Genomic DNA, 27,014 nt, shown 5'->3' on the forward strand with positions numbered 1-27,014 from the left:
TACAAACATATGCCGCTTTTTTGGAGTTTAAGAAAAAGATGTTCACAAGTAAACTGTATTGAATGGGCATGAATCGCTAAAAAGAACATAAATAATACCGTAATCAATTAAAAAACGAGATCTATATAATAAAAACGAGAGCACAAACAGGCACGCACGCGCGTTCTTAAGTGCCTTGGCAACGGAGCGATGACCCGCCCGAGGTTACTTAAGGTCAGCAGACTTTCTGATCGTTCCATTTGCACTTTGACTTGAACACGAACTTTAAACCTCTTGTGAAATCAAACTGTTGAAAGCGAACTCTTTGAGTTTTTAACTGCTGGACGAAATCTATCGATACGAATCTTGTTGGAGAAGTGAACTACTAGATAACAACTCTTGTGGAGCACAGAAGAGGCTGAAAAAGGCCCTCAGGCGGCTGAGCATCGCGGACGAGCACCTGCTGGAGGACGTCGGCTGTGATTGGGACCTCCGGTGCGCAAGTAAGACAACTTTCTGACCCCCTTACGCCCTTAGAAGGGTTCCCAGCTTACAAATGAGTACGATACATTGAGTTTAACGGTGAAAGAAGTGTGATTTGGTGGACAAAGACACTCAGTCGATGATTTCTCCCTGTAGGAGGATTATTTGCGGCGCGGGGTCAGTTAAATGTCGCGGGACATCTGCGGAATGTGTCAACAATTAGTGTAGAGCTTTTAAAACACTATTATTTCGGTTTTAGGGTATCAAATCGTCGAAGTTTAACATTGAAATTTGTGAAAAAAGATGGCGCTGAGAACGTATTCATAGAACGTTTAAATTGTGATCCGAATGATGATTCGATAGCGACGGCTGAGAGGCGACGTCACGATGGTTGAAACTTCTATGAATGTATTGTTGCACGCTGCACACACCACGTCTCTGGTATTGCGCGATGTGCGCGTGCTGCACCTCCTCACGCGCTGCGATGTGCAACTCATACACTGTCTGGTAGAATAAAGAGACATTAAAGAAGATCAAGTGGTTATGTTGGATCAATGCCGCCGTGTTTCACTGACTCACTAGTTCAATGCACATCAAACAGGTCCACGCTTTTTATTGCAAAGTAATGACACACATGCAGAATCCACGTCTCTGTCCAGAGCTCCAACAGTGGCTCAGTTGACCCGCTGATTAGAAGCTTTTTTATATTAGAAACCCTACCGCATTTTTTTTTGCCAAATAAAACCACAACAGGATATTATTTACATTAATTGTTGTATTATTATTGTTATAGTTGGTTTGCCATGTGTTATCTGTTCAGCTTGACAGAGGCAGAGCTGTTTCATGTTACGGTTCAAAGGACACGCTTCATGTGTGTTGGTGACTCCTTGTGTCGTGCAGTCATAGTTTCTGTGGTGATCAGCTGTCGACTTTACAAATGAAATATTTTATTATTGCTTATGTAAGAACTATTTCATGTAATGAGAGATCCTGACAGCTTTAATGTTTCTTTCAAAGCTGGTGTTGGCTGAGTCATGGAGCGTCCCGCTGAAGACTGCAGGATCCTCGGCGACAACCCCGGTGTTCTCCCCATCTGCAACCCCTCTGATGAGGTAGAGGTAGGTGAGCTTTATGTTGTGGGTGAAGGTGAGTTTCTTCCCTTGGCCTTCTTTGACGAGGAGGAGGAAGAGGAAAAAGAAGAGGAGGAAGAGGAGGAAGACATGGAGGAGGAAGACGACAAGTCCGACTGGGAGAGCTACGGATCTAGCTACCACGAAGAAGAGGAGGAGGAAGAAGATGAAGAGGACCCTCTCACCCAGAGGTGGCCACCTCAGAGCTTCATGACGGAGTTGCGACGAGTGCTGTCTCTCCCCCTCGCCTCTGATGTGGAACGTCCGGATTCTGTGGGTGAAGATAAGTTGCTTCCCTGGGCCTTTTCTGACGAGGAGGAGGAAGAAGAGGAGGGCGACGTGTCCGACTGGAAGAGCGACGGATCCAGCTACAACTCCAGGTTGTATGAAGAGGAGCTGGAAGGGATGGACGAGGAGGAAGAGGAGGAAGAAGATGAAGAGGACCCTCTCACCCAGAGGTGGCCACCTCAGAGCTTCATGACGGAGTTGCGACGAGTGCTGTCTCTCCCCCTGGCCTCTGATGTGGAACGCCCGGATTCTGTGGGTGAAGATAAGCTGCTTCCCTGGGCGTTTTCTGACGAGGAGGAAGAAGAGGAGGAAGATGAAGATGACCCTTTCACACAGCCACCTCAGAGCTTCACGACGGAGTTGCAACAAGTGCTGTTTCTCCCCCTGGCCTCCGATGATCCCGTGGGTGAAGGTGTGTTGGTTCTCCTGCCCTCTCCTAACGAGGAGGAAGAGGAGGAAGAGGAGGAAGAGGAGGAGGACTATGAAGAGATGGCGTACCATTTGGACTTCGGGAGGGATTTGGCGTACTATGCTCTGGAGGCGGAAAGGATGTTACTGGACGTGGAGGAGGAGGAGGACGACGAGTTCGAATGGGAGAGCGACGATTCTGGATACGACTCCTTGATGTTTGACGACGAGGTGGAAGGAATAGACTGGGAGGAAGAAGAGGAAAATGAAGATGGCCCTTTCTTGCTGCCCCAACCTTCTTCTCACGTGGAGTGTCCTGAAGATGCGTCAACCCCCGTCCCTCAGATGTCAGGAGTGTCCACCAAGAGGAGCAGGCAAGAGGACGACACAGGGCAGGTAAGTGTGAAGAGGCAGAGGATCGGTGAGGAGGACCACGTGGACACAGCCCCTTGTACTTCAGGTCAAGGCCCCTCCTCCACCAAGAGGACCAGGGAAGAGGACTACAGGGACTCAGCACCCTCCACTTCAGGCCTCGGCCCCTCTTCCACCAAGAGGACCAGGGAAGAGGACTACAGGGACTCAGCACCCTCCACTTCAGGCCTCGGCCCCTCCTCCACCAAGAGGACCAGGGAAGAGGACTACAGGAACTCAGCACCCTCCACTTCAGGCCTCGGCCCCTCTTCCACCAAGAGGACCAGGGAAGAGGACTACAGGGACTCAGCACCCTCCACTTCAGGCCTCACCCTCCCCACACACAGAAGATACTGGCAGTGGGCTCCAGACAGCGACTCGGATTGAGAGTGACAAGAGGCCGGTAAGTATGAAAAAGGCAGAGAAACGATGAGGAGGAACACACCCCTCCTCCACTTAGAGGACCGGAGAAGAGGACTACAGGGAGGCAGCACCCTCCACCAGGCCTGGTTTTCTCCTCAAAAAAGACCCGAGCAAAGGACTAAGTGGTTTCCTCCCTCAACTTCAGGCCTCAGCCCCCCCAATATACTGACATCGATTGACAGCGACATTCTGCTTGCTGCAGGATGTAAAAACTTGTAAAAACGTTGTGTCTGGTCAGGACCGATGAAGCCCTAGACAGCATTCCCTCTTGATTAGCAAGGTTAGCTATAGGTAGCATCTTGCAGCAGAGTTTTTTCATGAATCTTCTTTATGGATTTTAAGTTTGCGACCCGTGGCAGGTAAGTTTGAAAAGACAGAGGAACAGTGAGTGTCCACCAAGCAGGCCAGAGGATGACAAGGGACGGGGTCAGTGAAAAGGCCGAGGAACAGGAGGGCGACGTGGACACAGCCCCTTCTACCTCAGGCCTTGGCCCCTCCTCCAGATGACCTGGAAAGAGGACTACCTGGAGGCAGAACCCTCCACCTCAGGCCTCAGCCCCTTCTCAATGAAGTGGGCTCCAGACAGCGACTCGGATTGAGAGTGACATTCTGCTTGCTGCACGATGTAAAACCTTTGTTTGTCTGGTCAGGACTGAAAAAGCCCCAGACAGCATTCCCTCTTGATTAGCAAGGTTAGCTATAGGTAGCATCTTGCAGCAGAGTTTTTTCATGAATCTTCTTTATGGATTTTAAGTTTGCGACCCGTGGCAGGTAAGTTTGAAAAGACAGAGGAACAGTGAGTGTCCACCAAGCAGGCCAGAGGATGACAAGGGACGGGGTCAGTGAAAAGGCCGAGGAACAGGAGGGCGACGTGGACACAGCCCCTTCTACCTCAGGCCTTGGCCCCTCCTCCAGATGACCTGGAAAGAGGACTACCTGGAGGCAGAACCCTCCACCTCAGGCCTCAGCCCCTTCTCAATGAAGTGGGCTCCAGACAGCGACTCGGATTGAGAGTGACATTCTGCTTGCTGCACGATGTAAAACCTTTGTTTGTCTGGTCAGGACTGAAAAAGCCCCAGACAGCATTCCCTCGTGTTTAGCGAAGTTGGCTATTGGTAGCATCTTGCAGCAGAGTTTTTACATGAATCTTCTTTATGGATTTTGAGTTTGCGACCCGTGGCAGGTAAGTTTGAAAAGACAGAGGAACAGTGAGTGTCCACCAAGCAGGCCAGAGGATGACAAGGGACGGGGTCAGTGAAAAGGCCGAGGAACAGTGAGGAGGGCGACGTGGACACAGCCCCTTCTACCTCAGGCCTTGGCCCCTCCTCCAGATGACCTGGAAAGAGGACTACCTGGAGGCAGAACCCTCCACCTCAGGCCTCAGCCCCTTCTCAATGAAGTGGGCTCCAGACAGCGACTCGGATTGAGAGTGGCACTCATCCGAGCAGATGAGTACCTGTTGTTTCCTCCCTCCAATTCAGGCCTCGGCCCCCCCACACATAGAAGATACTGTCAGTGGGCTGAGAGCAGCGATTTGGATCGAGAGCGACATTCAGCTCGCTGCAGGATGTGAAACCTTTGAGTCTGGTCAGGACTGATAAAGTCCCAGACAGACAGCAGGTTGCATCTTGCAGCAGAGTTTTTACATACCTCTTCTTTATTAATTTTAATTTTGATTAATAGTTGATGCTATATGCAGAGACCAGAGGTAGGTTTACAGGGTATGGTTGTTATTCTGTGTTGTATTTTCCTTCATGTCGTTTAGATGTCTTCACCAGACAAAGGTAAGTATAATAACATGCATACCAAACCTGAAGTTTCCAGAAAGTCTCTATAGTCCTTATAGTTAAGAACCCTAAGGTGAAGGGGACTGAACCAGACAACGCTTATCCAGGATCCCCTTAACGACGGACAACATAAGCCAATTACAGGACCAGATGAGAAGGATGGAGGACTGCAGGACCAGATGAGAATGATGGAGGACTGCAGGACCAGACGAGAAGGATGGACGACTTGAGAGCGGCTGGCGCCCTTCTTTCATTGGGCGAAGTAAGTAATCCCTCACTAAGACTAAAGTTCAATCGTTGGAGGCCGGATCCAACTCAACAATGTAAAGGTTGTGTATTTGAGCTCAAAAGTTCTCATCACTTGTGTTTGTGTTCCACAGGACGAGACCCCTCCAGGCTTTTGTCTCACTCCTGGGACAGATGAGAGAGGAAGTCAACCTTATTGCATCTTCTCAGAAATCAAGAAGGAGACGGACGTTTCAGGCTGAAGAAGAAGGAATAATTCTAAATATGTTTAAAGTTTTTCATTTGCCTCATAAAATAAATTCTGTTATCGTAAACTCTTTTTCTCTTGTTATCTCTACACAATGAAGTTATTTAAAAATTGGAAATACATACATTTTTTAAAATATTGGGTAATGAATCCAACCCAAAAGCCGGCCCCTCATCCAAAGTAATGACTTTTTTATATTTTGTTGCCTTACTGACCAATATTTATTATGATTATTTTGACACGGTGGCCTTTTTTTATATTTCTGCTGAAATATTTTTTCCCCACAGTGGTTTTATTTGTAATACTGGGTAATCAATTATTGCAAAAATGTATTCAACCATATTCCTGTGGGGCTAATAAAAAATCATTTTCCTTAACCTGGGTTAAAGAAAATGTTATAGTGTGGAGTGCACCAAAGATTTGACTTTTGTCAGGTTTCTTTGGACCTTTAAGACAGATCATATGTACACTGATTACAATGTAGAAGCATCCACTTCTTACAGGGTTGAACTGCCCCAACTAGTCAACAAAAAGTTAATAGCAAATGCATTTGTTAAAGCGTTAATGCGAAGATAGCATTGTCAACTTCTTCCCTACATGTATTTCCTTTTAGTAGTCCACCAATCAATCAAAGGAATCACACACAACTGCAAATAAATTACTATTAGATTTCAAATAAAATACAATTAAGAGTTACCGTACCTCAAATTGGGGCAGGACATTTAAAACAATTACTCCACTGACAGTAAGATGCAACAGAGACACAGTCCAGTTTTAGAAGTAAGCAGACAAAGATTGGTCTGGAGGTGAACCCGGCATGTGGCGGAGTGTCGGGTACATATTGCAGAAACACTTTCAAGTAAAATTCATATGTTCAAAATGTTAAATAAAAGTACAAGTAGGTATCAGGTATCAGCCTCAAACTTGACCAAACATCTAAATAGGCGCAAAGGCCTGTTTTACATTAATATTTATAATTGGATTATATTTACTTAAATTTCAGTTGCAGCCAAAAAATGTAGAGCAAATATACTGTTGGGTACCTTAATCTATAATTATATAATTATAGATTTACTAATTACTTACTAATTACTAATTTTCTGATGATATTCTGAATCTGCAAAGCAATTAACGTAAATCAAATTAACTGAGATAACTATTTAATGAATGGAACATAACCAAGTCTATTTAAGCCAATTAATTCATTTCCAGAGAGACATTGTTCAAATTAAGTCTTGTAATGTAACTGACTTCATTAATTAACAAAATTCACAACATCTTAACTTCAGCTGTATAGTTAAGCCTTGAATTAATCTTTGTTTTTCAAGGTTTTATTAGCCACAATTACAACAAATATCAAGATGCATGATGAGAGCAGCAAGTAATTTACTTGACAAATAACTTCTCTCTCTCTTAAAGGGGTATATAACAATTGAGTAAAGTTTAGACATTTTTAAACTAAGCGTCTGAACGCAATTAATTGTATTCTCTCTGATCCTTGTGCACAAAAGAATCAGGCATTATTTTGGATTTTCTGAAGTGTGTTCCAGAAAGTTTTCCACCAGTTGGTTGAATTCATCAGCGTACCTCAGGTGGATATTGTGTCTACCCTCTGGCATCAGGTGTAATCTAGATTTCAGACACAAAAAAAAGGGTTCTCCACAACCAGAAGGGCTACTTCCTGCACCACGTGATCTTCGCCTGCTGCACCCTGCTGTGCATCATCTGCCTGCTGCTGCTGCCCGAGCCGCGGGGCCAGCCTTTACCCGAGAGCCTGGCCGACGGAGAGAGCTTCACCCGACAGACGCTGCTGCATCCGGGGGAACAGCACCTCCTCCTGGCCAAGACCGACGGGGACTACGCCCGCGTCCACGACACGCCGTTGCACCTCACGACCACCGGGGGCGCCACGTTGTTGTGACTATGATTCATTCAGGAGTTGCCAAAAGAAAAAATATTGTTCTTGAGCAAGTCTATCTGAAGTCAGTGTGCGTTAAATAATTTGAAAGTGTTGTTCGGGGAGTTTGTTGCACTGCCGTCCGAGAAGGATCGACAGGTAGAAGAAGCGGGCAAAGCGGAGCGGACCCTCAGAGTAACGTCCGCTCGGGGGACGTTTCCGTTTGCGGTTTTGACTCGTTTGAGGGAGAACATTTCACTGCATCTTGTAATTCTTTAGAAGTTATTTTGCACTAAATGTCAGAGACACAATCAAGTGTTTGTGATGTTCAGCCGACTTGTTGGAGCACCAGGGATTTGGCTAAACCACTAACACTCTCTTTTGCATGTGTAGCAATGTCGGGAGGACGACCAAATAATCTTAATTAATATACGAGCAACGCCACCGTGGGAATTTCACCCCCGGAATTAATGACATGGAGCACCTAATTATGGTCAGCAACAGGACACAGATTCGAACAACACCGGCACTAGACGTGATTCCATTATACAAAATTATACGTTTATTTATGAGTACATCGTTCTTAAAAGACAGTCTCGAGACTAGTGATATGGTCTATAAATTGATACACGATTAGACCAAAACAATGAAAAATGCTTAAAAGTCATCCATGTTACAAAAAGAAATAAATCAAACCAGGAAAAGGGGACAGAAGACTGAGGGCTCGCTGGCAGAAATGACTTCTGAGAAAAAGGTGGGGGTGGACGGTCCCTAATGTCACAGCAAAGAAAACCAAACAAAATAAAAGAAAACCACACAGCTGAATATATGATGAAGTAATATCAATCAAACGAAGGGGACCGCCACCACCAGGCTCAGTCAACCACTCTTACCAGCAGCCCAAGAAACTCCTGTTCCTTAAATAAAGAAAGAAAACAATTAATAAACACAAAATATCGGCCACGGGGCCCACACACTCAAACAAAAACAAAGAAAAGAATGATTAATTCACAAAACGAGTTCAGACAGAACAGCAGTGGAGGGGGGTTTCCGCAATATCTTGTGGGGCTTGCCTCCGCAGGTGATCCGCTGGTCAGCCGTGCATCAGGCCAGTGCCGCTTGGCTGCAAATTAACACATCGCTTAAAACAGCTGGCCAGAGCAACTGCAATCACAGTACAGATGAGACAGCCTACCGTCGGGATATGGTGTCACACTTGAATACACCAGGCTGGAGAACCACGCTCTTTCAAGCCAACTCAGCCGACAAGCTGGTGAGTACCGTTGATGGCACAGAATGGGAAGTTGCCACACCAGCTTCCTGCAGGCACGCTCCCTCAGCCGCAACCTCCAAACCACGGCTGACTATGCAGACAGGCGCATCAGCTACCACCAAACAATGCCCAACAAATGATATTACCCTAACTTACCCAAAGCCCACGAATGCCACGACCAGGTGAGTCTCACAGGAGCCCCCAAGCAACCATTATACCCCCGAGAAGCGGAGAGGAAGACCCACCACAGGTAGGTGTACTGAAACATATACTCTCCAGGGGAGAGCCCCGCCCTGTGATCACAACGACGGGGAATAATTGTTTGCAGCTGGGTATCCCACCGTGATTGGAGGTGCATAGGTGGCAAGCCACCTGAGTTAGACCAACCCACTAGACAGGTAAATTGAAGTGGACTGAGCCACTCTGTCACATTTACCCCCAGCTTTTGCATCGTCGCCCCGGCGATGAACCTACGGGACGGGGGGGGAAAGGTCTAGAGGTTAACACCAAGGCCGATGGAAGGCCACCTGAACATTGGACACAGCCCTCGGCGGTTCAACAGGGTTATTGTCAAAGCAACCAGCAGGCCGTGGAAGATGATGGACGTTAGGGTGCCTGCCAGCAGTGGACCGACCAGTCCGACGAACAGCGGGTTGACAGACACCGACCGGTTCTGATGGAGATGGACAAGTAACTAGTGTGTCGGCCGGGCCCTTTGCCAGAGGCGCATCAAGGACAGGCAAGTCCTTCGCCACAGCGGGTCCCCTAGTAGTTGGGTAGCCGGTTCCAGTGGTTTCAGAGACCATGACCCACAGATCATCATCGCTGGAGGAGTTACCCTCCGTTACTGTTGGTAACGGTGGTGAAGGAACGGGAAGGGCCACCGTAGCAGGCCCCACTTGAGCCTTCAACATGTTGCGGTGCACATTCCTCAATCTCTCCAAATTGTCTACCGGTGCAATAGTATACACCGGACCCTCGCCATGAGGCGCTCTAAGCACCTGATATACCACAGAACTCCAAATGTTGTGGATTTTATGACGGCCCCTGACACTGTTGTCTCTCATATAGACAAGCTGTCCCACCCGCAATGGTTCATCATGGACCCGCTGGTCATACCGCTCCTTGCGGCGACCAGCCGCTGCCAACAGACGATCATGCGCCCCCTCAAAAGCCATTCTAAGTCTGGCCTGATGCTCGACCACCCAATCCTGTACTTTCCCGGGTACAGGGTCGCGGACCCGACCCAACAAAAAGTCAACAGGAAGCCCAGGGTCGCGGCCGAACATCAGGAAGAACGGAGATTCCCCTGTTACCTGGTGGGGCGTGGTGTTATAACAGAACAGGACCTGCGGAAGACATGACGTCCAGTCATGCTTTCGTGAAACTGGAAGCGTGCGCAGGAGGTTGTGTAGGGTTCGATTGAACCGCTCACACTGTCCGTTCCCTGCAGGATGGTATGGGGTAGTGCGGGATTTCTCTACCCCATACAAACAACAAAGTTGCCGTATCAAGGCACTCTCAAAACTGCGGCCTTGGTCGGAGTGGATGCGGCTCGGTACCCCAAACTTAAAAAACCATTCGTTCAACAAGACTTGAGCCGCGGTGGAAGCACGCTGATCCCGAGTTGGGACAGCCACTGTGTACTTACTGAACACGTCAGTCATTACGAGGACATTTTCCATGCCAGTGCTGGAAGACTCCAAGATCGTGAAGTCCATGGCAACAATCTGGTTTGGACGGGCTGCCAACAGGTGCCCCATAAAGCTGTGAATGACTGGTCCAGAATCCTTTGCGACCTGACACCGCTCACATTCTTGGACCCACTGCTTTATGTCCGAGCACATCCCTGGCCAGTAGCACCGTTCTCGAACCAATTCAGTTGTTCGATCGATTCCTTGATGTCCGTGCGCTTGGTGGAGCTGCCTCAGTGTCTCCTGCTTTAGACAAGCTGGCAAGATCAGCTGGAGGTTCTCTTCTCCACCATTTGATCGGAACACTCTGCGGTACAGAATACCATCTGTCTCAACCAGGCGGTCCCACTGTCGCAACAATGCCAAGGCTGGCTTGGACAACTCTCGCCTTTCCTCCAGGGTCGGTGGAACCTGCCGCCTCCAAAAAACCATAACCTCCTCTAAGAGGGGATCACCATTCTGCATCGCATGAATGTCCACACACGAGTAGGACGGAAGAGCAGATATCACCGCCTGAGATGCTGAGGGTAGCGAGTCCGAATGAGTAGCTTGCTGAAGTACAGCTGGGACTGATGTGCCTGGTAGAGCCTGTTCAAATAAGCCATGGTCCGAAACGTACTGCCGAGAAAGTGCATCAGCATTTCTATTGCTCCGGCCAGATCGATATTTAATTTCAAAATTGAAAGCAGCCAGTTGTGCAGCCCACCGATGTTCTGTGGCCCCCAATTTGGCAGATTGCAGGTGACTTAACGGGTTGTTATCAGTGAAGATAACACACTTGTGGCCCAACAGGTATTCCCGAAACTTCTCGGTCATAGCCCATTTCAGGGCGAGAAACTCCAATTTCATTGAACTATAATTGTCCATATTTCTTTCAGTGGGCCGAAGGCCTCGACTGGCATAGGCCACTGGCCTAATGCTACCTTCTTGCTCTTGGGACAGGACAGCCCCTAGGCCATTGTGACTTGCGTCAATCTCCAGAATAAAAGGGCAAGAAAAGTCTGCATATGCCAAAACTGGGGCTGAAACCAACTTGGCCTTCAAAGCCTCAAAGCTCTCATCACACAGAGATGTCCATTCCGAACCAAGATCTTGTTTCTGGCGTCGTTTGGACTTGGTACCCGCTTTTTCTGCCACTAGCTTATGAAGAGGGGCTGCCAACTGGGCAAATCCCTCTACAAAGCGTCTGTAATAGCTTGCAAACCCCAGAAAAGAACGCAGCTCTGAAACATGGCGGGGACGCTGCCACTTAGAAACTGCCTCAATCTTTGTCGGGTCGGTGGAAACACCATTCGCCGAAATAACATGCCCAAGATAGCGAACTTCTTTCTGAAAGAATGAGCACTTCCCCAAATTGACCTTTAATCCTTCCTTCTGTAGGCGACTCAAAACAACGTCCAGACGTTGGAGATGTTGAGTGAAGGAAGACGAGAACACAACAATGTCGTCGAGATATAAGAGAAGGGACTGGCAATGTTGAGCTCCGAACATCCTCTGCATTAGCCGTTGAAATGTACTTGGGGCGTTACACAGCCCAAAAGGCATCCGGTTCCATTCAAAAAGGCCAAAGGGTGTGCAGAAGGCCGTTTTAGGCTTATCCTGTTCCGCCACTGGAACTTGGTTATACCCACTGGCCAAATCCAAAGTTGAGAACCAACAGGCACCAGAGAGGGCATCAAGACTCTCCTCTATACGAGGGAGGGGAAAAGCATCCTTCCTGGTCTTACTATTAAGGAGCCGGTAGTCCACGCACAGGCGTAGACTGCCATCCTTTTTCCTAACCAGAACAATAGGTGAAGCATAGGGGCTGCTGCTCTCCTTAATCACCTTGGCCTCCAGAAGTTGATTAATATGGGCCTTTGCCTCCTCATACTCCGATGGAGGGATGCGCCTGTATCGTTGTCGCACCGGGACATCGTCAAGCAATGGTATGTTATGAGAAATAAGCTCGGTGCACCCCAAGTCACCCACATGTGCCGAAAAGACAGAGCTATACTGGCGCAGAAGGTGCCGAGCATCAACTTCGTCTTGGTCAACCAAAGCTGTTAAGTCTACCTCCTCTATACCACTCTGCACAGGGCCACCAGCCGTGCAAGAGGAAACTGTAGCCATGGTTGATCTCACTTCAGTAACCCCAGTGGGTAAACTGACTACTTTGGCACTACCAAGACTGCCCAGTGTGGTGCGTGGGTAGAGGAGGACTTCAGTAGTCCCTACGTTAACTACAGGGATGTACACTGTACCTCGGACAACTTTGATAAGGCAGGGGGATGCAAGGAGCCCTGCCGGAAGCCCAGATGCCCTGGGCTCAAATAGCACCACTGGACTGGAGGGCTGTTCTGGACAGGTGCTCGCGATGAACTGCATGACCCCACCAGGCAGGCGTACTGCCTGTGGGCCTCGAACTCTCACCATTCCAGAGAGGTCCCTGGATTGTTGGGTGGTTGACTGGTGGCATTGCTGTAGGGCTTCAAGAACTGAATCAGGGGCCTGGTTAACTACCGGCAACGTGAAGAGCCCAGTGCCATGTGCTCCAAAGAGCTCTTGGTAACAGCGTCGGATGACGTTCATCCCCAGGATTCCGGGGACTGAAGACGACCCCCCAGGAGGGTCTCGCACCACCAGTATCCCGCAACCCTGAAACACCTGGTCACACAACGTCACATCCAGCTCAAGGTAGCCGATGTATGGAATTGCCAAGCCATTGGCCGCTCGAAGTTGAAGCCAATGACAAGATTGTAGGCGCTCCTGGCCCCAAGATGAAAAATGCGCCAAAAAGAAACTCTCTATTATAGTGGATACCATGGATCCAGTATCCACCAAGCATGGGACCTTAATGCCTCCCATCAAAAGATTGAGTTGGGGACAAGATGACACTAGTTTACCCACGGCCTCTCCCGTTGAGTCGATTGACTCCCCACCTGAGCTGTGACTCGTGAACTCAGAGGGTTTCAGTTTTCCGAATGGGAAGCAGGAGCGGAAGGTCTTGGCATACTTGTACTTAAACCAAGTGCCGAACCAGCATGAGCGGGAGCTTGTCGGCTATGACACTCCCTGGCAAAATGGCCTGGCCGCTGACACCTACGACATATTACAGGGCCCGTACGACGAGGGTGAGGCGGAAAAGAGGAAGTCTGCAGGGAGGCCACCGTCTGGGTGAGCTGGTTGAGTTGTTGCTGCTGTTGTTTCAACAGTTCCTTCAGCTCTCCCAATTCTGAGCTTGTTGCAGGAACCAGCGGTAGACGAGGACTACTCTGTACTCCATACTGTAGACCGTACACGGCTGGAAGAGAATGACTTCGCTCTCTAACGCCACCTGGGAGTCCCTCTCGTTCCCAGCGGATAGCTTCTGCACGCACTTCTATCAGGGTGACGTACGGCTGACGACGGACCAACTGTTTCAGTTCCCTACGAAGGGCCCCGTCAAGGACATGTTCCACAAATTGGTCTCGAAGAAGAACGGCCGAATTAAGCAGACCATCAGGTGCCCGCTGCTTAACCTGCTCCATCAGGGCCATCAGGGCCAAGGAGAACTCCTGCAAGGTTTCTCCTTGCTGTTGTGTCCTAGCGAAGAAGGCTTGCTGTAAAACTATATATGACCGAGTGCAACCATACAATTCTCTCAGGACGGCAAGAATCTGGACCGGGTCCGCTTGTTCAGTGCTAGTACGATATTTGATCTCGTTCCTTGCCTCTCCCTCTAAATGATCAAATATGAAGTGGGCCTGATCAGCAGCTGTCAAGCGGCGAGTGCGCATGCAGGCTTGAATTTCCTCTGCCCAGTCATCCACACCTATACCGGTTTTTCCATTAAATATTGGACACCGCCGGTCTCGTGGCACCACGACCAGTCGCTCGGTTATGGTAGCACTAGTCTCGGCTAAGGGAGCACCACTCACCGGAGCTGAAAGGGTTGGTGTGATTGAGCTTGGGCCAGCCTGCGAAGCATCCGTTTCCCGGCGCAGCTGCTCATTGTCTGCCTTCAGCTGTATAACAAGGTCTCTGAGCTGTTGCAGTTCCTCTTCCATGGTACCAGAGAGGGACAGGAGCAGAACCTGCTAGGCAAATTTTAGAAATCCAATAGTTAAGCCAAATTAATCCACTGCTGTTCTGTCTCTACAACCACTCACACAAATAACAAAAAAAATAATAATAATAATAATAAAAATGATAATATATATATTTATTTACAACAAAAAAAGGAATACACGTCCGGCTCAAAGTGTTGTCCTGCCAGCAACGCCAAGTTTGTAGCAATGTCGGGAGGACGACCAAATAATCTTAATTAATATGCGAGCAACGCCACCGTGGGAATTTCACCCCCGGAATTAATGACATGGAGCACCTAATTATGGTCAGCAACAGGACACAGATTCGAACAACACCGGCACTAGACGTGATTCCATTATACAAAATTATACGTTTATTTATGAGTACATCGTTCTTAAAAGACAGTCTCGAGACTAGTGATATGGTCTATAAATTGATACACGATTAGACCAAAACAATGAAAAATGCTTAAAAGTCATCCATGTTACAAAAAGAAATAAATCAAACCAGGAAAAGGGGACAGAAGACTGAGGGCTCGCTGGCAGAAATGACTTCTGAGAAAAAGGTGGGGGTGGACGGTCCCTAATGTCACAGCAAAGAAAACCAAACAAAATAAAAGAAAACCACACAGCTGAATATATGATGAAGTAATATCAATCAAACGAAGGGGACCGCCACCACCAGGCTCAGTCAACCACTCTTACCAGCAGCCCAAGAAACTCCTGTTCCTTAAATAAAGAAAGAAAACAATTAATAAACACAAAATATCGGCCACGGGGCCCACACACTCAAACAAAAACAAAGAAAAGAATGATTAATTCACAAAACGAGTTCAGACAGAACAGCAGTGGAGGGGGGTTTCCGCAATATCTTGTGGGGCTTGCCTCCGCAGGTGATCCGCTGGTCAGCCGTGCATCAGGCCAGTGCCGCTTGGCTGCAAATTAACACATCGCTTAAAACAGCTGGCCAGAGCAACTGCAATCACAGTACAGATGAGACAGCCTACCGTCGGGATATGGTGTCACACTTGAATACACCAGGCTGGAGAACCACGCTCTTTCAAGCCAACTCAGCCGACAAGCTGGTGAGTACCGTTGATGGCACAGAATGGGAAGTTGCCACACCAGCTTCCTGCAGGCACGCTCCCTCAGCCGCAACCTCCAAACCACGGCTGACTATGCAGACAGGCGCATCAGCTACCACCAAACAATGCCCAACAAATGATATTACCCTAACTTACCCAAAGCCCACGAATGCCACGACCAGGTGAGTCTCACAGGAGCCCCCAAGCAACCATTATACCCCCGAGAAGCGGAGAGGAAGACCCACCACAGGTAGGTGTACTGAAACATATACTCTCCAGGGGAGAGCCCCGCCCTGTGATCACAACGACGGGGAATAATTGTTTGCAGCTGGGTATCCCACCGTGATTGGAGGTGCATAGGTGGCAAGCCACCTGAGTTAGACCAACCCACTAGACAGGTAAATTGAAGTGGACTGAGCCACTCTGTCACACATGAAAGGGCACAAATGGTTTGACATGTTTCCTTTTTTTAATTTGGTATTTGTTGTTCCTCTGCTAGAAGTCTGTTGTGGCACTTTCTCCTCACAGACGAGGTCAGTGTAGACACAAGAAAGCATTACCGCTATATTGGTGTATGATGGTTGTCGGATGGGACCAACAGCCGGAGACCTTTGGCAGATTCCACGTGCAGCTCGTAGAGACGGGCGAGTGGCGCTGAATAAAACCTGAGAGTTGAACGGACATGAGAGTTTACCAGTCGAGTGTGCAACCGTATGTCTTATGACGCTTCTCAGCATTTCAATGGCTTTATCATGATGATGGCTTTTAAATTTTTTAAAGGAACAGAGGATTTCAATTCAAGGTAACCAGTATTTATTTTCTCCTGCTCCCAAGGGCAGTTTTGTTGCTTGAAATACCTTCTAATTAGCAGATATTTCCACTCCCACTCCTTGTTCTCTGTACTGTGGTAATGTTGTGATCCTGCTCCGAGGATGTGTAACTATAGCCAGAAAGCACAATATTTTACAGTTTTTTTAAATAAGCGTTTGTGAAGATTAGAATAGAGCAGCGCAGCCTGCACAGACCTGGCCTAGATGTGATCGGTGTACAATAATACACTTTACTAGATAAGTATCCTTTAGGACTGCATACAAATGTAATGTATGGATACATGTACCATTCATAATGTAGGGACCATCAACTTTACTTTTATAGGATACAAGATCTTTGAATGGATAAACCAATTTTCATTCATATAGACAATATTCATGTGTAGTACACAGCACGTATTTTGAACACCCTGTACCGTTTACTAGTTTGTATGTATTCAACAGTGAAAAAAAACTCAACCACTAATGCTGTTTTCTTAATGGTATTTTTTTAATATGACGCATTTGTACAAAAAGCCATAGGCCTACATGTTTTGATAATAAACCACTTAATTTATTGTGTCAATAAAAGAACACTTGATGTGACAGTTTGTGGTGATTCTTGTTGTACCACGACAGTGTCTGCAGGAGTTCCAAATGGAAGAAACGCTACTTCTACCCCTCTTCCCATCTTATCCTCAGCTCTACACAAAACAGGAGTAAATAATCGAACGTGATCAAAAGTGTTCAGGGTGAAGCTCCACCTCCTTTTTGATCCTCTGCTCCACCGAAAGACTGAGGTTGGAGTCCGTCATCGGAAGACTGTAACTCACAAACACTTGCTTTTTGGTCTTCTTTGCTGCAAGACAGACAGACACAGACCGTTACCTCCCGTTTAGTTTGGATTGTAAAATGAATTGTTTGCTTTACAACACAATTACACTAGAGTCAGACTAAGAGGTTTGTGGAGATCTGAAAGGAATTATTTTTAAAAGCCTTTTTAGAATGACAAACATCGTAGAAAGCTTGCAACAACACGTCTGTGTGTTTATCACACATTTAATGAAATGATGCGAGGGTTGAAGATCTACTTGAAAAGATGAATTGACATGCGACCGGTGAAGAACTTAGTTAATAATTCAAATCCATAATATAAATCAAATGTACATAGCACCTGAATATCATGTGTAACAAGACTACATACAACTGTAAAATGGACAAAGAAAGTAACTGTCTGAAAATGCATGTTGTCATGTTGTTGAAAACAAAATAAAAAGTGAGTTTAAAAAAATAAATAATATAAATCAAATGAATGTCTGACTCATGAATTCAAAACATCCGCGCAGCATTTTGAGAATTATTAGCATTTTACGGTTCAGGGTTTCTCAAATGAGCTCAAACATACAAATAACCTATTTAAAGATACAGAAAATCAAACCACATTACATAAGTGCTCCAACGTTTTAGTAACTAAAAACGTTATACGTCATGCATGATTACCTAATCTCTGTGCCATAGAATTAGCAGCGGTATTGGATGGGTCCCCCATGACTAATGTAGATAATGGCATCGAATCCTGCAGACAAGAAAAACAAAACAATGTGTACACCTGCAGTTAGTGTCTTTTCAGGGGGAAAAAATAATGAACTGTCTCACATCCAAAATTCTGACTTTCTTAATATATCTATATAATAATAGAAGTGAAGGCAACAGATCCTGAACCCTGTTTTTACCCCTAGTGACTCCCGTCAGACAACAGTTCAGTTGTCTCCGGTTTGTGTTGTAGTCAGAGGACACTAAGCCATCGATGAGCAATAAACAACACACTACAATCTGTCAATGAGTATAGAAATAACAATTGAAATAAACAGCAGTGAAGTGTGCCAGTTCCTCAACGTCGTGTATTCTCGTTGTCAACCTCATCGGACTGTGCATCAACGAAAAAAAGTCTCAATAAAGTTAGAGAGATGAAAACAAGTCTTATATTTACTAATGCGTGGCCTAAAACAGTTTCTAAAAGGTATTTTTTTAAAGTCAATAATAAAAAATGTATAAATACACAATTGAGGGAAATTGTAGCCTTAGACACACTGTCACATTACACATTACATTATTACTCGTGCACTAAAGCAGCAGATCATTTATTTACTAGTTTATAACTACTGTGCAATGATTATTTACATTGTGAGGTAACTGGTTAATCGACTGATCACGTCTGATGTTTACGCGTGGCGTGAAATGATGGATAACGTCAGCAGCTTTAGGACAGAAACATCCCGTTCTACAAGCTCTCAGTATCGTTAAAACGTCAATTAGTAAAGTTGTTCCCCGAAATAAAGTGTAGCAGATCAACAGCCCGTGGTTTAAACGCGTAGCGTACAAGTATGAAGAGGCAATAAAAGAAAAGAAGCAAAACCCCTTTGAACGTGTAACGTCACTCGTGTCCTCACGTATCTGCTGCCCATCGACACCGCGAGGTTGGACAGAACCGGACTGGAACCGACCCAGAGGAAGAACCCGCCGCTGAGCTTCATCACGTGGAAGTGTATCACCTGCTCCAAAATCCTCTCCGAGAAATTGTGCACCGTAATGGCCGCAGACGCCTCTCCGTTGCGTGCGTCGCTCATCCCCGTGCAAGTGCGCATCTACCGGCCACGGTTAACGTTAAAGCGAAGGCGCGAGCTACAAACAGAAAGGGCTACCGCTGCTTCCTGGTGACGCGAGAGCGGCAGCCCAAAGCAATCGATCGTCAGGACGCACACGTGAACGTGCGCGTCCACGGCAACACCGAAACAGCTGGTCAGAGCCGGGAAAACGTTTATGATGAGATACACGATGAGAAAACCGCTCCCAAACCCCAGGTGGGCCACACGAACAGGATTAGTACGACCTTATCGTTGCAACTGGTTTACGCCATGAAACTACAGTGTGGTGATTGAAACACTTCAATAAATTCATATTGTCGCCATGAATCTATGGAGTCCGATCAGTCTCAATAATTGCAAATGCAAACAAAAAAAGTCACATATATATTTAATTTACAAATAAATGTGGTTGGAAGGTCGTCAAAATTATCAAAAACGCTGTTAACATGTCCGGGAACCCAATTCTGTGCTTTCACAATAAGATTTCCTGCATCCACCTTTAAATAGTGCAATAAAAGCTCTTTCTTTCTTCTTTCTACGTCGCCCCAGCGTCGCACGACCGAGTCTACTTTCTGCAGTAGTTAGACATGTAAATTACGTTAGTTTATCACTATATAATCATTTTTAGTTGTATGGTGACTATTTAACTTCAGGCTGCCTCAACAGTAAAACATATTAATTAATACATGAATTTAGTATTTAGTATTATACCATAATATATAAAAAAATACAGCTAGATGTGTTACAGGGTTCAATAACAAACCCTCTGATTCGTTGGCTGATTTTAGTCACTAGAGACAGTTGAGATCAAGTTACCATTAACGTTGGAGCGAGTAAATTAGCCTATTAGAATATTTAGGATTTTGTTATTTTGGGAGCAGTTGACACACATTTTTCTGATCGCTCACACATCTTGTTGAACTCGGGATTTGAATTTGTTTTATGGGATTAGTTTGTGCTTTCAGTTGCCTGACTTCATTTCTTAGAAACATTCATGTTTTAATCAAAATGTTCCCTGTAGGAAACATGTTCATCTACTTTAAATATTCTCCTCTTCTTCTGCCGTTATTCTAAGACGAGATGTCTCATTACAGGAGGAAGTCAACAACTGAAATCAGGCTTAAAGTGTCGTTCACTATAATTTAATTTAATTATTTTTCATTATTGAAATCACAGGTCTTAAGTTGAGCTACATGACGGTCTGGTGAGGTGTATTGTGGTATATTATTAATGTAATGCTGCTTATGCTTCAACTCTGTCTGTTTATTTATTTATCAATATTAGTTTTAATTTCATGAATAATTTTGGCGATGGGTGTCCTTTTGTTTGGGGATTTTGAGCACCTGACCCCCAAAATGTCTGTGCGCGTGCGGGGAGAGAGGGAGAGAGGGGGTGCCAACAACTTATTAAGTTGTATTATTAAGTTGTCTTAATAAGTTGTTGTGCCAACACCTTATTCCCTTATGGACCGGACGTAACAGTCCTAAACGTGGGGTTTAAATACCGTGATTTTGTCTCTCAATGTGGAGGTTGAATTATGATAAATACTTGTATACATTTTTTCTTCGTTGGCAGCTGAATGGAGGTGACACATTCATCTCAATTCAGAATCCTTTCCTAAACATGTTGAAGCAGTGCTGTAGTTCTTCACCTCACTGACACACTAATGCAGAATATCTGCAATAACAAACCTAAAACCAGAGCTCATGAAAAACACAAAAAAACCTCGATCGCGTTTGTATTCCATCAAAAGGCTTCAAGAAATCCGCTTTAATTGCTCTGATCATTTCACCTCTGAGGGTGTTAGATCACATGTATTTAAATGGAAACGCACGACGGTTATTATAATATTATTATTCATGTGATACAGAAATACTTTAAAGCTGAAACCGTTTGATGAATCATGAATTTGACCAAAATGAAATCAATCACAAAATAGTCCAACCTAAAAACAATCTTACTTTGAACCTCTGACTATGTTGCATCCGAAAAACCGTGTTTTTAGCGAAACACGGATACTTCGGATTTATGATATCCACATAAATATAGTTCAGATTGAATGATTTTAAACATGTGTAAACGTTGTGATATCACTCCAAAGTTTACATTTCATAAGTTTATAAAATGTCCTTTAAATACACCTTTAAGTAAACAGTTTAATTTCTGGTGGTTTATTAATTCCCAACTCATCATCTAAATCTCACCGTAAACTCTCACATTGATCTTCTAGCGCAACTTAAGACCTGTTATTTCAATAATTAAATTAAATACATACAAACATATGCCGCTTTTTTGGAGTTTAAGAAAAAGATGTTCACAAGTAAACTGTATTGAATGGGCATGAATCGCTAAAAAGAACATAAATAATACCGTAATCAATTAAAAAACGAGATCTATTTAATAAAAACGAGAGCACAAACAGGCACGCACGCGCGTTCTTAAGTGCCTTGGCAACGGAGCGATGACCCGCCCGAGGTTACTTAAGGTCAGCAGACTTTCTGATCGTTCCATTTGCACTTTGACTTGAACACGAACTTTAAACCTCTTGTGAAATCAAACTGTTGAAAGCGAACTCTTTGAGTTTTTAACTGCTGGACGAAATCTATCGATACGAATCTTGTTGGAGAAGTGAACTACTAGATAACAACTCTTGTGGAGCACAGAAGAGGCTGAAAAAGGCCCTCAGGCGGCTGAGCATCGCGGACGAGCACCTGCTGGAGGACGTCGGCTGTGATTGGGACCTCCGGTGCGCAAGTAAGACAACTTTCTGACCCCCTTACGCCCTTAGAAGGGTTCCCAGCTTACAAATGAGTACGATACATTGAGTTTAACGGTGAAAGAAGTGTGATTTGGTGGACAAAGACACTCAGTCGATGATTTCTCCCTGTAGGAGGATTATTTGCGGCGAGGGGTCAGTTAAATGTCGCGGGACATCTGCGGAATGTGTCAACAATTAGTGTAGAGCTTTTAAAACACTATTATTTTGGTTTTAGGGTATCAAATCGTCGAAGTTTAACATTGAAATTTGTGAAAAAAGATGGCGCTGAGAACGTATTCATAGAACGTTTAAATAGTGATCCGAATGATGATTCGATAGCGACGGCTGAGAGGCGACGTCACGATGGTTGAAACTTCTATGAATGTATTGTTGCACGCTGCACACACCACGTCTCTGGTATTGCGCGATGTGCGCGTGCTGCACCTCCTCACGCGCTGCGATGTGCAACTCATACACTGTCTGGTAGAATAAAGAGACATTAAAGAAGATCAAGTGGTTATGTTGGATCAATGCCGCCGTGTTTCACTGACTCACTAGTTCAATGCACATCAAACAGGTCCACGCTTTTTATTGCAAAGTAATGACACACATGCAGAATCCACGTCTCTGTCCAGAGCTCCAACAGTGGCTCAGTTGATCCGCTGATTAGAAGCTTTTTTATATTAGAAACCCTACCGCATTTTTTTTTGCCACATAAAACCACAACAGGATATTATTTACATTAATTGTTTTATTATTATTGTTATAGTTGGTTTGCCATGTGTTATCTGTTCAGCTTGACAGAGGCAGAGCTGTTTCATGTTACGGTTCAAAGGACATGCTTCATGTGTGTTGGTGACTCCTTGTGTCGTGCAGTCATAGTTTCTGTGGTGATCAGCTGTCGACTTTACAAATGAAATATTTTATTATTGCTTATGTAAGAACTATTTCATGTAATGACAGATCCTGACAGTTTAAATGTTTCCTTCAAAGCTGGTGTTGGCTGAGTCATGGAGCGTCCCGCTGAAGACTGCAGGATCCTCGGCGACAACCCCGGTGTTCTCCCCATCTGCAACCCCTCTGATGAGGTAGAGGTAGGTGAGCTTTATGTTGTGGGTGAAGGTGAGTTTCTTCCCTTGGCCTTCTTTGACGAGGAGGAGGAAGAGGAAAAAGAAGAGGAGGAAGAGGAGGAAGAGGAGGAGGACTATGAAGAGATGGCGTACCATTTGGACTTCGGGAGGGATTTGGCGTACTATGCTCTGGAGGCGGACAGGATGTTACAGGACATGGAGGAGGAGGAGGAGGACGAGTTCGAATGGGAGAGCGACGATTCTGGATACGACTCCTTGATGTTTGACGACGAGGTGGAAGGAATAGACTGGGAGGAAGAAGAGGAAAATGAAGATGGCCCTTTCTTGCTGCCCCAACCTTCTTCTCACGTGGAGTGTCCTGAAGATGCGTCAACCCCCGTCCCTCAGATGTCAGGAGTGTCCACCAAGAGGAGCAGGCAAGAGGACGACACAGGGCAGGTAAGTGTGAAGAGGCAGAGGATCGGTGAGGAGGACCACGTGGACACAGCCCCTTGTACTTCAGGTCAAGGCCCCTCCTCCACCAAGAGGACCAGGGAAGAGGACTACAGGGACTCAGCACCCTCCACTTCAGGCCTCGGCGCCTTTTCCACCAAGAGGACCAGGGAAGAGGACTACAGGGACTCAGCACCCTCCACTTCAGGCCTCGGCCCCTCCTCCACCAAGAGGACCAGGGAAGAGGACTACAGGGACTCAGCACCCTCCACTTCAGGCCTCGGCCCCTCCTCCACCAAGAGGACCAGGGAAGAGGACTACAGGGACTCAGCACCCTCCACTTCAGGCCTCGGCCCCTCCTCCACCAAGAGGACCAGGGAAGAGGACTACAGGAACTCAGCACCCTCCACTTCAGGCCTCGGCCCCTCTTCCACCAAGAGGACCAGGGAAGAGGACTACAGGGACTCAGCACCCTCCACTTCAGGCCTCACCCTCCCCACACACAGAAGATACTGGCAGTGGGCTCCAGACAGCGACTCGGATTGAGAGTGACAAGAGGCCGGTAAGTATGAAGAAGGCAGAGAAACGATGAGGAGGAACACACCCCTCCTCCACTTAGAGGACCGGAGAAGAGGACTACAGGGAGGCAGCACCCTCCACCAGGCCTGGTTTTCTCCTCAAAAAAGAGCCGAGCAAAGGACTAAGTGGTTTCCTCCCTCAACTTCAGGCCTCAGCCCCCCCAATATACTGACTTCGATTGACAGCGACATTCTGCTTGCTGCAGGATGTAAAACCTTTGTTTGTCTGGTCAGGACTAAAAAAGCCCCAGACAGCATTCCCTCGTGTTTAGCGAAGTTGGCTATTGGTAGCATCTTGCAGCAGAGTTTTTACATGAATCTTCTTTATGGATTTTAAGTTTGCGACCCGTGGCAGGTAAGTTTGAAAAGACAGAGGAACAGTGAGTGTCCACCAAGCAGGCCAGAGGATGACAAGGGACGGGGTCAGTGAAAAGGCCGAGGAACAGTGAGGAGGGCGACGTGGACACAGCCCCTTCTACCTCAGGCCTTGGCCCCTCCTCCAGATGACCTGGAAAGAGGACTACCTGGAGGCAGAACCCTCCACCTCAGGCCTCAGCCCCTTCTCAATGAAGTGGGCTCCAGACAGCGACTCGGATTGAGAGTGACATTCTGCTTGCTGCATGATGTAAAACCTTTGTTTGTCTGGTCAGGACTGAAAAAGCCCCAGACAGCATTCCCTCGTGTTTAGCGAAGTTGGCTATTGGTAGCATCTTGCAGCAGAGTTTTTACATGAATCTTCTTTATGGATTTTAAGTTTGCGACCCGTGGCAGGTAAGTTTGAAAAGACAGAGGAACAGTGAGTGTCCACCAAGCAGGCCAGAGGATGACAAGGGACGGGGTCAGTGAAAAGGCCGAGGAACAGTGAGGAGGGCGACGTGGACACAGCCCCTTCTACCTCAGGCCTTGGCCCCTCCTCCAGATGACCTGGAAAGAGGACTACCTGGAGGCAGAACCCTCCACCTCAGGCCTCAGCCCCTTCTCAATGAAGTGGGCTCCAGACAGCGACTCGGATTGAGAGTGACATTCTGCTTGCTGCACGATGTAAAACCTTTGTTTGTCTGGTCAGGACTGAAAAAGCCCCAGACAGCATTCCCTCGTGTTTAGCGAAGTTGGCTATTGGTAGCATCTTGCAGCAGAGTTTTTACATGAATCTTCTTTATGGATTTTGAGTTTGCGACCCATGGCAGGTAAGTTTGAAAAGACAGAGGAACAGTGAGTGTCCACCAAGCAGGCCAGAGGATGACAAGGGACGGGGTCAGTGAAAAGGCCGAGGAACAGTGAGGAGGGCGACGTGGACACAGCCCCTTCTACCTCAGGCCTTGGCCCCTCCTCCAGATGACCTGGAAAGAGGACTACCTGGAGGCAGAACCCTCCACCTCAGGCCTCAGCCCCTTCTCAATGAAGTGGGCTCCAGACAGCGACTCGGATTGAGAGTGACATTCTGCTTGCTGCAGGATGTGAAACCTTTGAGTCTGGTCAGGACTGATAAAGTCCCAGACAGACAGCAGGTTGCATCTTGCAGCAGAGTTTTTACATACCTCTTCTTTATTAATTTTAATTTTGATTAATAGTTGATGCTATATGCAGAGACCAGAGGTAGGTTTACAGGGTATGGTTGTTATTCTGTGTTGTATTTTCCTTCATGTCGTTTAGATGTCTTCACCAGACAAAGGTAAGTATAATAACATGCATACCAAACCTGAAGTTTCCAGAAAGTCTCTATAGTCCTTATAGTTAAGAACCCTAAGGTGAAGGGGACTGAACCAGACAACGCTTATCCAGGATCCCCTTAACGACGGACAAGATAAGCCAATTACAGGACCAGATGAGAAGGATGGAGGACTGCAGGACCAGATGAGAAGGATGGAGGACTGCAGGACCAGATGAGAAGGATGGAGGACTGCAGGACCAGACGAGAAGGATGGACGACTTGAGAGCGGCTGGCGCCCTTCTTTCATTGGGCGAAGTAAGTAATCCCTCACTAAGACTAAAGTTCAATCGTTGGAGGCCGGATCCAACTCAACAATGTAAAGGTTGTGTATTTGAGCTCAAAAGTTCTCATCACTTGTGTTTGTGTTCCACAGGACGAGACCCCTCCAGGCTTTTGTCTCACTCCTGGGACAGATGAGAGAGGAAGTCAACCTCTTTGCATCTTCTCAGAAATCAAGAAGGAGACGGACGTTTCAGGCTGAAGAAGAAGGAATAATTCTAAATATGTTTAAAGTTTTTCATTTGCCTCATAAAATAAATTCTGTTATCGTAAACTCTTTTTCTCTTGTTATCTCTACACAATGAAGTTATTTAAAAATTGGAAATACCTACATTTTTTAAAATATTGGGTAATGAATCCAACCCAAAAGCCGGCCCCTCATCCAAAGTAATGACATTTTTTTTATATTTTGTTGCCTTACTGACCAATATTTATTATGATTATTTTGACATGGTGGCCTTTTTTTATATTTCTGCTGAAATATTTTTTCCCCACAGTGGTTTTATTTGTAATACTGGGTAATCAATTATTGCAAAAATGTATTCAACCATATTCCTGTGGGGCTAATCAAAAATCATTTTCCTTAACCTGGGTTAAAGAAAATGTTATAGTGTGGAGTGCACCAAAGATTTGACTTTTGTCAGGTTTCTTTGGACCTTTAAGACAGATCATATGTACACTGATTACAATGTAGAAGCATCCACTTCTTACAGGGTTGAACTGCCCCAACTAGTCAACAAAAAGTTAATACCAAATGCATTTGTTAAAGCGTTAATGCAAGATAGCATTGTCAACTTCTTCCCTACATGTATTTCCTTTTTTGGTAGTCCACCAATCAATCAAAGGAATCACACACAACTGCAAATAAATTACTATTAGATTTCAAATAAAATACAATTAAGAGTTACCGTACCTCAAATTGGGGCAGGACATTTAAAACAATTACTGCACTGACAGTAAGATGCAACAGAGACACAGTCCAGTTTTAGAAGTAAGCAGACAAAGATTGGTCTGGAGGTGAACCCGGCATGTGGCGGAGTGTCGGGTACATATTGCAGAAACACTTTCAAGTAAAATTCATATGTTCAAAATGTTAAATAAAAGTACAAGTAGGTATCAGGTATCAGCCTCAAACTTGACCAAACATCTAAATAGGCGCAAAGGCCTGTTTTACATTAATATTTATAATTGGATTATATTTACTTAAATTTCAGTTGCAGCCAAAAAATGTAGAGCAAATATACTGTTGGGTACCTTAATCTATAATTATATAATCATAGATTTACTAATTACTTACTAATTACTAATTTT

General features: G+C 45.9%; 2 protein-coding genes and 1 long non-coding RNA gene across 3 annotated transcripts; 1 reads left to right on the forward strand and 2 right to left on the reverse strand.

Annotated features, from left to right (window-relative positions):
* Window positions 1-14,666: 14,666 nt before the first annotated feature.
* LOC144411387 (uncharacterized) lies at window positions 14,667-16,114 on the reverse strand. Its single transcript, XR_013468551.1, has 2 exons — window positions 15,323-16,114; window positions 14,667-15,250 (listed from the first exon to the last, which is right to left on the reverse strand). It is a non-coding gene; the product is annotated as an uncharacterized LOC144411387 (long non-coding RNA).
* A 587-nt stretch (window positions 16,115-16,701) lies between these two features.
* On the reverse strand, window positions 16,702-18,945 carry LOC120823567 (proteasome assembly chaperone 4). The gene is made up of 3 exons (XM_040183646.2): window positions 18,660-18,945; window positions 17,710-17,785; window positions 16,702-17,068 (listed from the first exon to the last, which is right to left on the reverse strand). The coding sequence occupies exons 1-3, from the start codon at window positions 18,852-18,854 to the stop codon at window positions 16,947-16,949; spliced, it is 393 nt and encodes a 130-aa protein (XP_040039580.2). The 5' UTR covers window positions 18,855-18,945; the 3' UTR covers window positions 16,702-16,946.
* Window positions 18,946-21,319: 2,374 nt separating this feature from the next.
* Window positions 21,320-25,679, forward strand: LOC144411389 (uncharacterized). The gene is made up of 2 exons (XM_078107892.1): window positions 21,320-21,608; window positions 22,606-25,679. The coding sequence occupies exon 2, from the start codon at window positions 22,623-22,625 to the stop codon at window positions 23,679-23,681; it is 1,059 nt and encodes a 352-aa protein (XP_077964018.1). The 5' UTR covers window positions 21,320-21,608; window positions 22,606-22,622; the 3' UTR covers window positions 23,682-25,679.
* The last annotated feature ends 1,335 nt before the right edge of the window (window positions 25,680-27,014 follow it).

This window comes from Gasterosteus aculeatus, chromosome 8 (assembly GCF_964276395.1).
Source record: "Gasterosteus aculeatus chromosome 8, fGasAcu3.hap1.1, whole genome shotgun sequence".
NCBI lineage: Eukaryota > Metazoa > Chordata > Actinopteri > Perciformes > Gasterosteidae > Gasterosteus > Gasterosteus aculeatus.